This window comes from Drosophila guanche, unplaced genomic scaffold, assembly GCF_900245975.1.
Source record: "Drosophila guanche unplaced genomic scaffold, DGUA_6, whole genome shotgun sequence".
Classification (NCBI taxonomy): Eukaryota; Metazoa; Arthropoda; class Insecta; order Diptera; family Drosophilidae; genus Drosophila; species Drosophila guanche.
In genome coordinates, this window is record NW_022995747.1 from 6,923,452 (window position 1) to 6,942,008 (window position 18,557).

An 18,557-nucleotide genomic window follows, 5' to 3' on the forward strand; every position below is an offset into this window, starting at 1 on the left:
CTCCTCCTGCTGCTGCTGCTGCTGCTGCTGCTATTGCTACTGATGCTAAAATGTATCTTTAGTTTTTTGTATTTGTATCTGTTGTTTACTAATTCCTTAAGTAAATGCAAATTTGTGCGGCTTACTCGTTTTGCTACAGGTGCCACACAAACAGCCAGAGCCACAGAATTTAATGGCGAATGAAATACAATTACGAATATGTATCTGATGGTACGCATTCGTTGAGTGCATATGTAGTTATCTTAGCATTGAACGTTTCCCTGCCTCTGCCATGTCTTCGATTTATTGCTCATTTTGCTTTGTGGTCACTGTAAAAAACATAAGAAGAAACACAAATACAAATACTAATACAAAATAAACCACACACACACATCGCATTCAATGGTCAAGGTCGTTCGCAGTCAAATCGAAATCCAACACTTGGACACTTAGAGTGCCCCTACAAACGAGTGGTATACCAACATCAGCAGCCAAGCAGCAGCAGCAGCAGCAGCACTACCACAAATATAACAACAAAATACACAAAAATGTTTGTATAATTAAACGCCATTTTAAACAAATAAATGCGCGTTGTCTGTCACTGCAAAATGTTGTGTTGCTGTTGGCTTTTGGCTTTTGGGTTCGTTTTTGGATTTTTCAGCTGGCGCATTTTTAATTAGCAATGAAATCATAATAAAATAAACCAACTCATGCATAGTTGAGCTGCAAGTTTTGAATTTTCATTGCCGTGCACGCTCAGCTTAAACTTGCTCAGGTTTTGATTTGCTTTTGAATAATTATGATCGACTTTAAGGAGGGGGTTTTGCAGAAGATTATGGATAGTTTAGCAACCATGAAATAGGTTGAATAATAAGATGATTATCGAATGCCTAATGGGAACTGCGTATACAGAGAGATGAAATTAATGTAATACATATTGTGATTATCATATCCTTATGTCTCCATGTGGTGGGGGTACCATTGAAATATTTATTTATAAGACAGGGAATCTGCCATCCTATAATTGACCCATATATATTAAAAAAAACTAAACAACCGACGAGGGAACCTTTAAACTTGCATTTACATATACATATGTCACCATATGGGTGCTCTTTTATGCAGAGTACTAAAGTCCAGTATCCCTCCGTAACATTTCTATGGATTCCAGTGATTCATTCCGTCGTCTGCTTACCATCCAGCCATTCCACACACATATGCTCAACATTCACAAATGCTTGATTCAAACAACTTGTTGGCTCTAATTCAATCTATGCCTCAATCTCTCTGTTTCTCTCTCTCTCTCTCTTTCGCTCTGTTTCAATCATTTGCCTGCCTGCCTTTGATATGTGAATGCCTCTCCTTCACAACACCAATCCACGCTTTTCAGAAGATACTCGTGTTTACCTCTCTCCCGCCAGAACCATGTCCCTGCTCCGCCCTCATTGTGTATATATATACAGCATCACAACGAATCGAAATCAAGCGAATACATATACCCCGTCCTTGCCCACCAATACTGTTTGTATCTATCTAAATGTTACTCACTTGTGTGTGTTTTACTACTCGCGAGAACTGCATTGCCACACTCCAACAGATGCTGAATCCACAAATGTATTCCCATACCTATTCCTGTATCTGTTGGATCGGTTGCAGTGCAGTGGAACATACTCGTACCTATATATTTGCCTAAATGTTTACTGTATGTACGTATATTTATTATTGCTGCATAATTCACTCATAAATATTTTTTTCTTTTTTCTTTTTTTCATATAAACGTTTACCAAAAAAAAAAAACAAAACAAAAATCGCACATTCCACCACAAAACCACCAAATAAAAAAATATCAAAAAACTAAAAATCAATAATAATCGAAACTAAAACCAAAACCAAACAATAAATGCATTGAAATCTAGAAGGATCATAAAGATATATAGAGTACATGCATAAATGTGTGTGCACATGGTTTGGCGTCCATCAACTGTCACTGTCACGATTACGATAGCCGAGAGCGGATTGATCGATTGATTGATAGCGGTAGCGATTACGATAACGATACCGATACCGATAGCCCTAGCTGTAACTGTGTAAACGATAGCCTGCACCTGCGCCTGCGCCTATGCCCATCGCTAACCCGCTGTGTGTGTGTGTGCATGTGTCCCGGCATCAGTAGAGCGCCCCAGGACCTCCTGCGACTGACTGGCTGCTGCTGCGACTACCGCCACCACAGCAACCGCCAGCGTCACCAGCGCCACCATCGCCGCCGACTCCTCATCATCCCAGCCACGCCACCATCGCTCACATAGCCCATCATACTTTCAGATGACAGTTGCGGATCCCCCCAGATACAGATAGAGATACAGAAAAACACACTGAGATCGTTTGTTCGCTCGCCCGCCCGCCCGCTCGTACGCTCGCTCTGTCGCTCTGTCGTTCGCACGCACCTAAAGCCAAACAGAAATCCAACCAACAAAAGCAAAACAATCAAACAAAAAATCAAGAACAACAAAAATCAAGCCAAAAACTAAATAATACCAAGCTCAACCAGACGCCTCATTACCAAACATCGAACGTTTGCGCTGTCGTTCAAAGGAGCGACTCGAATCGAATCAAATCAAATTGAATCAAAAGCGAAACATATACCAAAAGTACCAGTAGCAAAAACGCATAAGCAAAACGTAAACGTTAACGCAAACGCAAAAGCAATCATCAGTCAAAGTCGATAACCCAAAAAGCAGTCAACATTCAGTTAAAAATGGCCGAAGACGGTACCATGGAGACATGTCCAAGTCCTGAGATCGGCGATTCGCGCAAAAGGCCGCTCGATTCCGATCCGGAAAATGAACAAACTAAACGCTCACATTTCAGTTCCGGTAAGTTGATCAAAATCCAAATCCAAATCAAATCCAATTCATTCAAAAAAAAAAAAAAGAAAAGAGAAGAAAAGAAAGAAAAAAGAACAGACCAAGAAAATCAGAAAAGAAAAGAAACAGAAATTATTTCAATCGCTCTTGCATATTCCATTATCGTGCTCTCTCTCTCTCTCTCTCTCTCTATCTACCTCTCTCTCTCTCTCCCGTTCGTTATCTATCCACTGCTCTTTATCTCAGATCCGCAGCGTATAAATAACTCATTGAATTTTTCGCCTAACTTTTTGATCGCCGAATCGTGCTGTTTTTACCTTACTTTCTTTGTTGTTAAGTCAATTTTCGATGTTACTGCAATATTGTATCGTATGTAAATACATTTATATATCCCTGCCATCAGATCAATCCTACTCCCAGTCCTGCCCCAAGAAGCCTTTAATCGCTCCCTCTATCACTGTATCTCAAAATGTTGTGGCTTTTCATTGTCGTTGTTCTTTGTTTGTTTTAAGTAATTTCAATTAATCCGCACGGAATGGGCAATGCAGTTGTGCCCTCAAAACGTACGTTTCTGATTTTGATTTGTAATTAAGTCCGATATAGGGCATACACCCACAGGGCCCGGCCCCCAAAAACACAATCTCATGCTGCTGCTCCTTGCATGACAACTGGCATCTGGCATTTGGCTGGGTCGAATCTTTGCGCAGGATTTGGCGCCGAGACACTCTGGGCCCAGTTTGACCCATTTTCCCAATGACCTCCGACTGCAGGATGGCGTCGGGTGCTGTGCCGTGCCGTGCCGTGCCGTGCTGTGCTGCACTCCACCCAACATCAATGGCTTGCAATTAGATACAAGTACGAGAACGAGACTGGCCCTGAGCTGGCGCTGCTTCTGATGCTGACGGACCGACTGCTGCTTGACTGAAAGAGACCATAATGAATGACATTTGAGCTGAGCTGCTTCGACAGGCTCATTTGTTTGGGCAGCTACTTCTCCAGTTCATATTTTCCTCAAGAGTAGGTCGACCTGCCATTCATATGCAAAGTCAAAGATTAGCGCGCGCTCAAAAGAAGCTCCAACGTCAGTCAGTCAGTCAGTTAGTCAGTCAGTAAGTCATTCAGCCATTGCCAAACCCCATACAAAGTGTGTGTTTGACCACGAGCCATTAGCTAGTTGCTTGCTTTGCATGATTTGTTCGGGCCAAAACCAGCTGGCAGGCAGTCAGGCTGCCTGGCTGGCTGGCTAACAGCCCCAAGGTGAGCCACGACGACAGGTACTTCGATTGCGTCGCTGTCGTCTGTCGTCTCTTGTCTCTCGTCATAGATACAAAAATAGCAAAGGTGTAAATGTTAGAGTCTGTTTGAGTGTCGCCCCCGCGGCAGCCCGCAGGCATGGCCAAGCCTAACATTTGATATTTAGATACGAGTATATACGATACGTATAGATAGATACTCTTACACTCGTGAGAGCCCCAACAGCTGAAACACGTTTTCAAACATTTCTTAATTGCCGTTTGAATGACTGAATGATGGACTTAACTTGCCAAAAAGTCTCTTTGTCAATTGGGAACATCGGGTGGATGATGGGCTACGAATAATGACATGATTTTCGTTTTACAGAGTAGGCAATGGGAACAAAACCATTCAATTCCCATACAGATTCAAGTAATTGTATTATATTTTAAAACGAAACAAAAATCAATATTTTAAAGTGCCATCTAAATTTTGAGTGTTAAAAGTAATTTGTTGTTTATGGTTGACTGGGAATGCGGAAATCTAGTAAGTTGAAATATTAGTAAGGTAAATATTCTTACGAATCTTTGGATATTTTTGTTGAATTTTACATATTTGCTTTGGTCATTGATTGATGGGCTTTTTGTTTCGGGTGTGAAAATGATTAGTTTTTCTTTGCTTAGCTGCAAGGTCTTCGCTCCAACATTGAGATGGGTTGAGATGTGTTTGTTTGCGTTTGTGGATACAGCTGCACTTGTCATTAATGAGCCACCATTAAAGCCATTGTGCATTGTCTTCTGCTCTGTCTTTGCTGTGGACGCTGCGGGACATGTCCGTGTCATGTGTGTATGTGCATTGCTTATTAGTTGCCATCGAATTTATTTGCTTAGCTGTCTTCATAGTCACTTATTTATTAATATTTATTTCGTTTGTGTTCTGTTTTCTGTCTTCTGGCTATTGTTTGTTATTTACGTCTGTCAGAATAGAATTATACGAGTTTTTAGAAGCTGTCAGAAATAGTTGAAAAACCACAAAAAAACACATTTTCAACACATACACGCGGGGAAAAACAGCTTCAAAGAAGGTGGTAGGCAGGGTCTGGTGGGTCTTGGGGGATCTGGGGTTGGAAATGCGTCAGCAGTGACTGAGGCTGCAAAGGAAATGCAGTAGAAAATGAGAAAAATAAGGGGGCGGCGGGTCAACGTGTCGGGGTCGGAGCTGGGGCTTATGTAATCAATGCTGGAATATTATGTACGTGTGTGTCTGTGGGAGGGATGGGGTTGCATCATTGGGGGTGTATAAGCATAGAAGTCGAGCCGAGCCATAAGCCGAGCGCATAAAAGACGAGCACCGCCACACAGAGGCGGAGAGAGAGAGAGAGAGCAACGAGAGCTGACAGCAGCGGCGAGCGTTTGACCTACTTTGATGACAATGCGGGTGCGAAGTGTGCGTGTGACCACGCTCTCGTATGTGTGTGTGCTTGTGGCAAGTGCCTAGGCAAAAGTCCTGCGCAGTGGCTGCCAGACCCAGGGCAGGAGCTGCACTGCAGCATTTGGCGCCATTGCAGCCTGCCACAGAGACATAGACAGAGGCAGAGGCTGCCTTGCGACAGCCAACGTCCTTGGGTACCGCTATGTAACTGGGTTGGCAGCTTGCTGCTGCTGCTGCTTCTGCTGCTGTTGCCTGGTCACATCTCAAGTGCGTTTACTGCCCGCGGGGGCCAGCACCACCCACCTCCCTCGCTCTCTTTGAATCGCACTCTCGCTCTCTCTCAATGTTTTTGGTATCTCTCTGGCGTGTTTTTGGGTTACCTTATTCTTAGGTGCATTCTATTGTTGCAGCTCAAGTATTGCTGCCACTGCTGCTGTTGCACTTGTAGAGCATCTCCGCCCCGCCTTGCCCCGGCCCCTGCTCTGTCCTGGCCTGGCCTCAAGTGGCCTACTAATAACTCGAGGGCCAACTATTGTGGCACGAGTGGTAGCTTCCCTTTCGACCAGTGATTAGGCCAGAAAAGGGAATAGGCCAATCAGGCTCGCCTTTGGCTTTGCCTTTGTGCCATCCAATCAATTGGGTCACATGAAAAGATATTACGCATACGCAGTGTATGCGTTGTTTGCATGTGTGCGAGTGTGCAGCTATCCCTCCTAGCTTGTGGATCATTGGGAAATGTGTTAAATGCTTATTGAATGGCAAATCCGAATGGGGATGGATCCGCATTGGTTTCCGCTCCAAACGTGACACGTTCACTCTTTTGCTTACTTATCAACAACTCATTTCGGCATAGAGCTGGCCTGGCTGTTGATTTTGGTATCACATGTTGCCACAGCAGTTTCTATTTTCGGCACACGCCCCCCAATCTGTCGCTCTCTCTATCTCTGTTATGATCTCCCTCTCTGCGGCTCTTTCACTCTATGACTGGCTCTCTCTCTCTCTATTTGCTGTGCTGATAATGGAGGAGCGACTAAAGTGAGGCAATCAACGAGTAAGCGTCCGAGTCCGTCCACGCCATTAGATCATACGCACACAGACGGCCACATCATCTCTGGGTATGATCGCACACTCGTGACTCATTAGCCAATGCTCTCGCACCATTCGCTCGCCCTACGTCTCGCTCCACGCGTCTCTCTCTCCATGTGGGGCTGGTCTCTCTCGCTCTCGCTCTCTCTCTGTCTCTCTCTCTTCCGAACTCTATGCTTGAGTCTGGTCTCCGTCTCCGTCTTCGGCGCACGGAATTCTTCAGTTCGCAGTTCGGTTCAGTCAGTCGCTCGTTTCGTGCGCTCGCTCGTCGTCGCTCCAGCTCCGTTCCAGCTCCCACACCCGCTCCCCGCCCTCGCTTCCGCGCGCCACCTATTCCGATAGAGACACTCTACATTGGCTACCCAGGCAGAAGTATGTTGTTTGCCAGAACAACGACACCCAACACCCCCACAATGATGCAGCAGCCGCAGGAGAATCTCCTCCTCCAACAGCAGCAGCAGCCACAACAGCAGCACCAACTGACGCCATCGTTTCAATTACAGCAGAGTTTCTGTATGTGTTAAGTGCAATTTGGTTATAAGTTTTTCCATTGTATCTTTGATATCTCCTCCGCCCCTTATCTTGTATCTCCCATATCTTTCGCTCTCTCTGAGTGTGTCTGTGCTTTCGTGTTGACCTTGGCAATTAGCGTGTGCTGCAATGCCACGAAAAACTTTACCTAACAATTATAAACATGGGGTTTATCTGCCCCGCAGCTTTAAACAGTGCGGAGACACACCGCTACGTATGCGTAATATTCCAATATGAATATTAGGCAACACACTCGAACGACAATTAACTTGCTGTCAACTCGGTTTATCTAGTATTTCAAGGCCAACAGCAGCAGCAACGGCCCCACCAATGGGTTGGGTGCGTTCGCTCTTTTTATTATCTCGCATGCCAAACGTTTCGATTGTGTTTCGATTTGAGACTCCAGTTGGAAATACTTTTCCATAAATATTTGAATTTGAAAACCCACTCGCACACATACACTCGAAGACAGAGTAGAGCCACAAATTCAGTTCAATGTCAGGCAGGCAATAATGATTATTCAGAGACGCAAAACTGAAAACTAAACCAAAACGAATGCCTTGGACAACGACAACGACGGCGTCAACCCAACATGAAGTTTGACCTCAGCAGAGCTCGACCTGGTTTGGGGGGCTTTATCAGTGGATTCTTGAAATCAATTCGAAGCGAATGTCCACTATAATTAATTCAAGAGTCGCGCTGCCAGTCCGCCTCACGGTCCGCGTATGTGTGCTCGAGTACTTAGGCCAATCCAAAAGCAAAAACAAAACGAAACCAAAAAAAACAACACAAAACTATAAAATCTCGACTTGATTTGAGGTTGAAATGCGGGAAGCAAATGTAACCTTGAAAATTGATTTGAATGTGGGCAAACATGTCTCGCTCGCTCTCTCTGTGTGTGTGTGTTGTGTGTGTGTCCGTGCATGAAAAAGCCAAAAATAAGTTGAGACACTCGCTCACATGCTCATACTCGTATGAGCCACGATACCCCCACATAGTAATGCCCAAAATGTGCTCACGTTGCTCGAGTAAGGTAACCCCCTCTGAAAAGCGAAATACAAAAAGACAACAAAACGAAAGAAAGAAAGAAATAAAATGAACAAGAAGAAACGCTCTAGAGGCGCTTTACTTTTTTTTTTCTTGGCCAGTCTTCTGCCTCTTTTGTCTGTTTGCCATTTGGCGCAAAAGTGTCTCGAGAAATGTGTTATTTATGCGTGCCACCAAATCACAAAAACAAAAATACAAAACCAACATACACACATATGGCCGCAAAGTATCTCTGACTCTGGCTACCAGTTCCAGCAGCAGCCTCAGCCTCTGTGGTTGGCTGCTGCTATTGGCCCCTAAGCTCCATTGTGTAATCGGAGTTTTTGGCTATTGCCAACCAGTTGTTAATTTTGCCTGCCATTTGGCAACACACTCTGGCGGCTATGGCTCTGACGATGGCAGGTGTTTTTTCTTCTTTTCCATTGAGCCCGCATTTCATTTCGGCTGCTGTTTCTCTAATCATATTTGTGTCGAGACTTCTCAATGGCGGAAACAGCGCACAATAAATCAATCTCCGAAATCCCAGAAAGGGTTTTTCAACCAACGATGATCTCATGGGTGTGTAACGCCTACAGTTTTTGTGTTGTTTTTCTGCTTGTTTTTTTGTGGATATTTTTTATATCCGTTTTTATAATTTCTCAATTTATAATTTCTACTAATTTCTAGAAAATGGCTGATGTTTAATAATCCACCCTAATACCGCATTCATGCTTGGTTGGGCAATGCCACATTCGTCATTTCAATTAATGACTCTGTGTGTGGGTGGGTGGATTGGATTTTGAACACAGTCCAAGGTCTTTGGATGGCTTTGATTTGGCCCAAAAAGTTCTTGTTTAATCGATTAGTAATTGTTGGCCAGCTATAAAGTGGTAGTAGAATATATTGCCTTCCTCCCTTCCCCTCCACTTCCGATCTATCACACACACACACAGACACACGAATCATTTTCAGCTTCTGCTTTATCAACGGGGGGGTCTCCGCTGTTCCATCAATTAAAACGCTTTCGATTCGCTGCCACATTGACCATGATACTCGGTACTAAGTATTTGTTACAGCTATTGACTTCACCCATACCCATCCGATTACTATTATATTACATATGATTCTGTTTGTATTTTTTATTTTGGTTTTTTGTTTGGTTTTATTCATTGCCGTCCATGCATATAAATGTGCTTGTAATTATCGAGTCAGAAACCATAGCGCAAATATAATTATAGATAATACGAGCACACGAATATAGTATGCCATAAATTGATGTGCTGCATGCCACACAACACACAGAATAGCGCAGCGATAAAACGATTTCGAAATACACGTATACAAAAAATCAGAACACTCTCCAATAATCACGAACAGTTGTTTTTGTTGTTGTGTGTCGTCGTCATCGTCGTCGTCGTCGTCCCCACGAACATTCGCCAGTGACTGGACGGACGCCGACGTTAGGCGTGCGATTAGCAGCAAAAAATAAAAATACAAATATAATAGCCAGCCCAGTCCTCTATAAATTGTATAGTGTAATCCACAAAAATAACTTGTAATATCCTCCAAAGCAGCAGCATTCCCACAAAACTAAAAACAAAACTCTCAGCTGAACTCAACTCAAATGTGATAAATTCAGAAGAAACAAAAAGAAAACAAAACAAAAAGGACATATAATAATATGTATTGTGATAAAACTAAGCAAAGGATAAATAATTCATAATCCACACAAAAAACAAACATTTAAACGACTGAAAAGCAAAAATTATCAAATGCATCAAATCGAAAGCAATAGCAAAAAATAAGCAAAAGCATCTCAAATGATCGCCGTCCTGTCATCGAGCCCGAAACAAGCATCAAGTATTACGAGTAGAAAGCACTCGACAGCATCCATCGACAGCATCTCGAAACTGCAACAGCACCGATTCGCATCAATCTGCAGAACGACATCGACATCGACATCGACATCGACATCTCCTTCTACTCCACCACTGAACTCAACTGTAGCTCTACTGCTGAATGGTAAAACTATTGTCTTCCATAGCATATTATTTGGATGTTGTGTAACTCTATCGTCATTAACAATAATCCATAGTACATGGACATATCCTATCTTGCCATTGCACCACGCATACTTCTACCTAGATCTAAATCGAAATATTGTTCAAATTTGAAGGATATCTGAGTCGATAGTTGTCATTATCATCTAAGAAACAGCCAGACCGCTGTTAAGCAGATACAATCATTCCAATGGCAATCAAGTTTGATGTTTGTTCAATCAATCAGTCAACCAACCAACCAATCAATCAACCAACCGATCGTTTAAGCACTTCAATCAACTACAATCAAATACCTTTGCTGAAAACCTGCTGCTGCTGCCGCTGCCGCTGCCGCTTTCCTAGCAAATAGATCAATCCAATCTATCTGTCTCTTATCACATATATCTCTCTCTCTCTTTCTCTTGCGCATCTATGCATCGTATACTATAGAAAAACAAATTCTATCTCGCATCGTACTCGTAATTGTTGTTGTTGTTGTTGTTATCGTTGTCGCCTACAAAAAAAAGATAATTTTTTAACCGAAACCATCAAGAAAACAACCAAAAGAACAAGCCAAATGCCACGCACCAACAGAACAGAACCCAAATAATCGTCATGCCACAACCAAACACCAAACCACCTCTAATCAAAAATCGAACTCAACGAATCAATCGAATCCAAAAACCACAAATCCTATCATAAGGAACAACTACTAAAAACCACTGCCGATGTCACCACTCTATCAACACGATCTGTCTTTCTCTCTCTCTCTCTCTCTCTCGTTAATATATGTAAAAACTTACAACCACCGCATTATCATGAAGAACATTATCCCAAAAGCAAAGCACAACAACAAACAAATAAATCAAATATCCATAGAAAAAGATTAGATCGTTTTCCGCAATATCCAGCTCTCTCTTTCTGACACTCTGCTTTCATCAATGCGTGTGTGTATGCTTGTGTGTGTGGTGTATGTTTTTGTGTGACCAAAAACTGTTCTTTAAAAGAATGCCTTAATTTAAACCAATTTTCCATTTCTTTTTCTTTTCGTTTATTGAACAAGTTTTATAATTGAAAAAATCGCGTAAAGTTAATTAATTGAAAAAAAAAAAAAAAACAAAAATAAACACAAAAGCAAAATCCAACCAAATGCAAAAAGTGCACAAATGCACACACAAAACAGATACAAAATAAAATAATAAGCAAACCAATCTAAATCATTAAATAAACAATAAAAGCAAAGAGAGAGAGAACGTATCAATTCCGTCGAAGGTAATCCGAAGACTGAACGAGAACGGCAGAACATTTCCAGCAGCATAAAGGGAGGTGAAATCCCCATAGCCACATAATCCCTAAAATGGATAGTATAACGACAATGAGGACAGCCATGGACATGGCCACTGAGCAGCTGATACAATCAATGTCGCAAGAACAAGAACATCAGAGGCAAGAATTCCAGAGGCAACAACAACTGCAGCAACAGCAACAACAAGAACATTTCATATACCAATATCAGCTATTAACGCCCACACATATGCAGCAATTAGCTAGTATTAGTAACTATCAGCCACGACATTCCACAAACACGTCGTCGCCCTCATCCACACATTCGCTGGCCAGCGGTTGTGGCGGTGGTGATGGTGGTGGCAGCTCCAACTCCTACTCAAGCGGCAGCAGCAGCACCAGCGGCATCAGCATCAGCAATAGCAATATCACAGCAGCATACTCATCAGCCGTTCATAGCTACTATAAGAAGCTGCAGCAGCAAAGCCAAGCTAATCCCCAATACAATATTCAACACCATCAGATGGAGCTGCAACAGTCGCCGCTGAGTGAGAATGGTTCACCGAATGCCACGCCAGGTGCCAATACGCCGCCCGACACGACGGGGGCCACATCCACCTCAGCCTTAGTCTCGGCAACGGCATCAGCATCGATCGCTGCCACATCAGCAGCCACATCCCAGCAGCAAGCATTGCCACTGGGCAACTATAAGACTGCCTCCTGTTGGTGCTACGGTGAGTGTGACCTAAGAAACAAAGCAATCAACATCAACAGCATTGAAACTATCAGAAAAGTTGCGCACAACTTCCTATACTACACCCTACATACTCGTAAAAATGAACACCACTTCTCTATCTATATATGACTATTATATATATTGTATGTACATACGTATAACTACTATAACTATCGAGCTACATCGCTACAACAAACCAACAAACAGCAACAGCATCAATCACCACGTCGCCTTCATTCAGCATTCAAAATGCCGCCAGCAACCAAAAAGAATAAATACAAAAAAAAACATGAAAAAACGCCCCAAAAATCAAACAAATCCAACGGCGATCACAGGAAGCTCTAAGCTATAAACGAATTATCCATTAACATTGCGTTGACAATATTTTTTGAGAAAATAATCCAAACAAGATTAATTCACCCAACATTTAGCACAGCACACATCCCGCCACACACGCACACACAGACACTAAGTAAAACCAACAATCAAAAACCCAACAAACACTCATCGAAAACTGAGGAACAGAGAAGCGAAACAAATCGAAGCAGCAGCCACGCACGGCCACAATCGACTATATAAGAAATCTCAGCATTTGCTAATCGCACGCTTTAATGTGGGCGTCCAACTAAAAGTTTGCTTTTGACTTTAACGAGTGTGTATGGTACGGCTTTCCTTTGGTTTTGCGGCGCCCTAGTGATTCATGAGTGTTGCATAAATATTACGGCATGGCATATATTTCGCTTGGGAATTTGCGACACACACAAACATCCAGCATATGTTAGGAGCAAATGGGAGAAATGGGTTACGGAAAGGAAGGGAAGAGAAGAGGAGGTTTAGGAACAGTTTGAAAAGCAACTGCAGTGCTTATAAAGAGTGTTAAATTTCCATTGATTATAGCTTTTCAAATCTTGCCAACTGTTATCCCATCGATGGTAAACATCCTATTCTGCTTAGCGTGGTTATAGTTTGAAGTGGACATAAACCTCCGCCCTGTCCCTGTCCCTGTCCCGTGGTTGTGGCCTAATGAATATCGTGCAGTCCGCTGCGGGATTCGGGCATTTGTTCGCGTGTCACATTTAGCCACATTACACATACGTCGCGTGGTACGCGACAACCACTTGGCTGCAACGAACTTTGCTTCAACTATTTGCGTGCTGCAGATTGCTGCACGGAGGTGTTTTTATTTTTCATGGCAATCGTTTTGGTGCTGCCAGGAGAGAGAAGGACGAGCGGTGGTTGGGTGTGCCAGCTTGTCGTTAGCCTAGTTTCCCGAGTTTTCCACAACCAATCCTGCACACAATGCATATGAAATTAGTCTCCAGTCTGCCTGCCACCGCCCATCAGTGCAACGCCCACTTGTACGCGACAAGCAGTGCAGCCCTCTGGGCGGTCTGGCCAATGTGCTGCAAGTGTTATTTATGGCAGTCACATAATTTAAGCTGCAGCTCAGTGTCAACAGCCAGAGGCAGAGCCACAGCAGCCCTTACGGCATGCCAGGTCCTGGGTGCCCCATAAAAACACTAAGCAAATGGCCAACTTTGCGGGTTCTGCCCCTGCAATATTTACCGTGCAGATTGCAGCCAAATTTTTATTTATTTCTCTTTCGTTTTTATTGCTTTTCTTACACATTTTTTTGCGGTTATCTACATTTGATAGATATCTGAGAGATGCATCCGACCAACTGGCAGTGTTGGAGCTATTTCAATTATTTTAAAGCATTTGTAATTCGCTTTCTGGGAGAAGTGTTAAATATGTGGGCTGTGGTTTGCTTCTCTGCTCATTTCGCTTTTGTTTTCGCCTTGCAAATTCTTTTGCAAATCGCATTTTCACACATGCTTGCAAAGCGGGGCAAATGGTCCAATACGACCAATATGTTGGCCCCTCCCAACGTCCCACCCCCTTAGCACTGCCACAGCAATGTCATCGCTTGTGCGGGGCGGCACCATGTGTGCGTTGCATCTAATTAGAGAAATACTTTTGAAGGACACTTCTGGCTCTCCCTCTGCCTCTGCCTCTGCCCCTGCCTTTGCTTTTGCTGCTGAGTGGCAATAAGACCAAGTCGACGTCGACGACTGGCACACATTTCAGCATATCTGTGTGTTGGTGGAGGAGGGAGGAGGGAGAAAGGGCGAGCGAAAGAGAAGCTAAATTTAAACAAAACGAGTGCCAAGTGGCAAGTGGCAGCGACAACGACAACGGTGGCGCGTCGGTGGCACAGTCTTGGGTCTGCCTCAAGTCAAGTCGAGTAAGGCGGACAAACGGCTGTGGCAGCGCCAGTCAGGTGCAACGCGCTTAGATCGGTGACGCTGTCACGCTGCCGCATGGTCGTTTGTGCAATAGAGCGTCTCCGCTTGACACATTTTATTAATTGAAATTTGTTTGTTTACTGGCGCGGCCCTGGCAGGCGACTTGAGTCTGTGCTGCCCTCTGTACAGTGCCCACCAGCCGGAGGGAACTCTGTGTAGCTTGCTCTGCTTCTGCGTTTGCTAAGCTAAACCATTCACTGTGTACATTATTCATGAAGCTTTGCCATGACACATTCTTTACACTATCTAGTTTTGTATAGTTTAGATTGCCCTTCCTGTCTTTGACACTGTAATGGTTTCTGTACATCAAGAACAGGCCTTTGTTTATCGGTTTTCACTGTACCCGGTTGTGAGGCTGTGGCAATCATTTATCCCTTGCATGATCTTGTCATTGAGTCTGTGATGCCCTGCGACTTGGGTCTGTCACACTCTACGTATAGTAAGCACTGGGTTTCCATTCTAAATCCACCCAAAAGCCGCTGCCCCATATGACATTTTCGTTCATGCCCATTTGCCTTACATAATCTAATTGCTATTTTTGTGTAGTAAATGTATATTTTTTGTATCAAGAAAGCAACCCCCCAATTATAATCTATTATTCTTTATGTTCTCTTTGCCATTTCAGGTGAGTCAGTTTGTTCTGGAATTGAGGTTGAAATTGAAAATAATAACAATAATCATATTCATCATGGTAAGCTTTCTCACACTTTCATTAAATACCATTAAACCCATCTTTGTCTAGCCAAACGATCAACTAATTAAAGCGATTATTAACCACTACTTAAAGAGCGTAGATTCAATGCTATCTGTACCGTTTCGTTTTCGTTTCCGTTGTTTTGTATCTCTGTCTCTGTATCTGTAACTTTGTGCAAGAGCGCGCGCTTTGAGCTTGACTTTTAAAATGAAAACTGAATACAGAAAACTGAATTTGACCCAACGAACATTAAGCTTCGAACCCTTGACCAACTTTTTGCTTTAACTTACATTTTTGCCATACAAAATGTTGTTGTAAATGGTTTCTTTTTTTGGAGCTAGTACCATTGCCACTCGGATGACCTATGTACGTCCGTGCGGTCCAGTCCAGTCCGGTCCGGTCCGGTCCAGTGGAGGAAGTAAGCGGTTCACTCATGTGTTTCGTCGTCATGTGTGTCGCCAGCGCATTCTGTCCGTTGCATCTCATCTCGAGCGCATTTCCCCCTACTCGTCTCATGGCTTGCCACAAACAACAACCCACAATCCACAACCACAACAGCCACCAAAACAGAGCACACAGTCGAACCACACCGCCTGCACCACCATAACCAAAAACCGCCCATAGCCATAGCAAACACAGCAAATAACCAAACAAACCAAACAAAAATTGCAACTAAAAAATGCAACTAAAAACTAAACCAAAATTGAATTTCTATAACTACATTTATAATCAAAACAAAACTAAAATCTAACCAAAAATCGAGTTGAAGTAACGCTTGAAGAACGAATCGCAGTCGTATCGTTGCGAGCGCCCCGCCGAACGAACAAACGATCGTCGCCGAACTGAGAGCTGTTATTAATTATTATTTGTAGAAAAAAGAACGTAGCAAAACTAACCCTAACAGCAGCAGCAACAGCAAACAGCCAGAGCCCCCCGACTAACCAGTACTGGGACCTAATAATATCTATTGAAATTAATAACCGCCCTACTCTACCTTGCCAAAAAAAAAACCCCACGAATACCATTGGTCGCTCTGTGAACCCATTTTGATTCTTTGTTTGCAGGCGAGACAACGTATCACATGAAAATACTGGTGCCCGCGGTGGCCTCAGGGGCCATCATTGGCAAAGGAGGCGAGACGATTGCCTCCCTGCAGAAGGACACGGGTGCTAGGGTAAAGATGTCCAAGTCACATGACTTTTATCCAGGTGAGTCTGCCCTACCCATGATCCCCTTAACGATGCTCTGACTGACTCGATCTGTATCTTGTCTCTTTTTAGGCACCACTGAACGCGTTTGCCTGATCACTGGATCCACGGAGGCCATTATGGTCGTGCTGGACTTTATCATGGACAAAATCCGCGAGAAGCCCGACCTGACCACAAAGATCATCGATGCCGAGTCGAAACAGACGCAGGAGCGGGACAAGCAGGTCAAGATTCTGGTGCCCAACTCCACAGCCGGCATGATCATCGGCAAGGGCGGTGCCTTCATCAAACAGATCAAGGAGGACAGCGGCTCCTATGTCCAGATCTCGCAGAAGCCCAAGGATGTCTCGCTGCAGGAGCGCTGCATCACCATCATTGGCGACAAGGAGAACAACAAGAACGCCTGCAAGATGATCCTCTCGAAGATCGTCGAGGATCCGCAGTCGGGCACCTGTCTGAATGTCTCCTACGCGGACGTCAGCGGGCCGGTGGCCAACTTCAATCCAACCGGCTCCCCGTATGCCACCAATCAGAATGCCATCAACTCGAGCACCGCATCGCTCAACTCGACGCTGGGCACCTCCATCGGTGGAGGCAATTCGGCGGCCAGTCTGCTAGTCAACGGCACCGGCATCAACTTGTCCATCAACCTGGGCGCCCCCAATCCGGCGCCCAATCTGGCAGTTGCCAACCAACTGCTGGAGCATATTAAGGTTCGGTCCCATCCGCTGGTGATTACTGATCAGTGGCGTTCCCACCTCTGGCAGATGACTAACCAACGAATGGTTTCCCCCTTGCAGGTTGCCATGCGCGGCTCCGGCTACTCGGAGACCGTCACCACTGAAGTCTGCAACGCCCTGGGCGTCCTGGCCAAGTACGGAGTCCTCGGCATGGGCGTGGGCGTGCCCCACACCAACGGTGCTCACTCGACGCTGGGCAATTTCCTGGGTGTAACGACGCTGGACCAGCAGACGGCGGCAGCCAATGCGGCCAATGCCAGCAATGTGTTTGGCGCTGTCGGCCAGGTGAATCTTGAGCAGTATGCCGCTGCAGCAGCGGCTGCCGCAGCCGCCAGCCGGCCGACACAGTCACAGCTGGACGCTGCCGCGGCGCAGTTCGATCCATTCCGCCATCTGGGCTCCGCCACGGCGCCGGCCACGCCCGTTTCGCTGAACAACAACAGTTTCGGGCTAACGGCCGCCACGGGAGCGGCGAACAGCGCCCAGTTGGGCGGCCTCAGCAAGAGTCCCACACCTGGGGACCTGAGTTCCAAGGACTCGAAGAACGTGGAGGTGCCCGAGATGATCATCGGCGCAATTCTAGGTGGGCGCCATTACTATTACCCCTACTAAATGCAAAAAAAAATATGCTAAAATGCAAATGCAAACAACCTACCAGAAACTACAGCAACAACACCGCAACTTTATTTACCGAACCCTGAACCCCGAACTCCTCCTGCCCCCGATCCCTCCCAGCACACACCAGAAGCCAATAGAAGGAAAAGCCAAAAGAGTTTCCCCCACATCGCATTCGTATACCACCCACTCAGAGCTTTAGCCATAGATCAGATCCATTAGACATAGCCGCCATTCCAGCAGACTCATCACAGGGCAGACTCTCAAGAGACAGAGAGAGAGAGAGAGACGAGATCTCTGCATTCGATACATTCCGTTCAACATTCTCAATATGATATTCCCAATAAATTCATCCAACTTATAGCGAAATTTCTAGTCAAGTTCTTGCCTCACACACAAACCCGCACGACCCATGATCCATGAGCCATGAACCACTCCCATTCCGATCAACTGAAAGTTCGCACAAGTTTCACACAGATTCACACAGATATCTGAAAAGCAGCAGCAGTTAGCAGTAGGCATTAGCTTTAGCCCCACCCACATTAGGTTGTAGGTTTTTCCCCCACATTTTGTTTTATGTTTAACGAATTTTTCTTACATAAATATATATATGAATACTTATGCCCCCAGTCGGCTAGTGCAATTCTTGGATAAACAACGAGTTAATATTATTGTTGTTGGATACTGTTAAATGTCCTTCAGTGTCATTTATAAGGTCGTTAGGTCATTAGTTTGTAGGTTCACGGCACTCTGGCCAAATCCGCCTTATTCCAGTCTACCACCTA

At 44.5% G+C, this 18,557-nt stretch overlaps 1 protein-coding gene across 18 annotated transcripts in view; it reads left to right on the forward strand.

Annotated features, from left to right (window-relative positions):
* The window catches only part of LOC117583762 (RNA-binding protein Nova-1), a 34,520-nt gene that overhangs the window by 13,880 nt on the left and 2,083 nt on the right, over positions 1–18,557 (forward strand). For 2 of the 18 annotated variants that reach the window (XM_034272302.1, XM_034272304.1), the window contains exons 2-7: positions 1,896–2,852; positions 11,997–12,207; positions 15,141–15,206; positions 16,274–16,417; positions 16,490–17,130; positions 17,218–17,740. In XM_034272302.1, coding sequence (XP_034128193.1) covers positions 2,820–2,852; positions 11,997–12,207; positions 15,141–15,206; positions 16,274–16,417; positions 16,490–17,130; positions 17,218–17,740 — 1,618 coding nt within the window. In that variant the 5' untranslated portion in view covers positions 1,896–2,819. Of the gene's footprint in view, positions 1–1,895; positions 2,853–4,588; positions 4,623–6,848; positions 7,107–9,911; positions 10,173–11,409; positions 12,208–15,140; positions 15,207–16,273; positions 16,418–16,489; positions 17,131–17,217; positions 17,741–18,557 lie in introns of those variants that run through there. The other 16 variants (XM_034272303.1, XM_034272305.1, XM_034272315.1 and 13 more) reach the window with 14 other exon arrangements.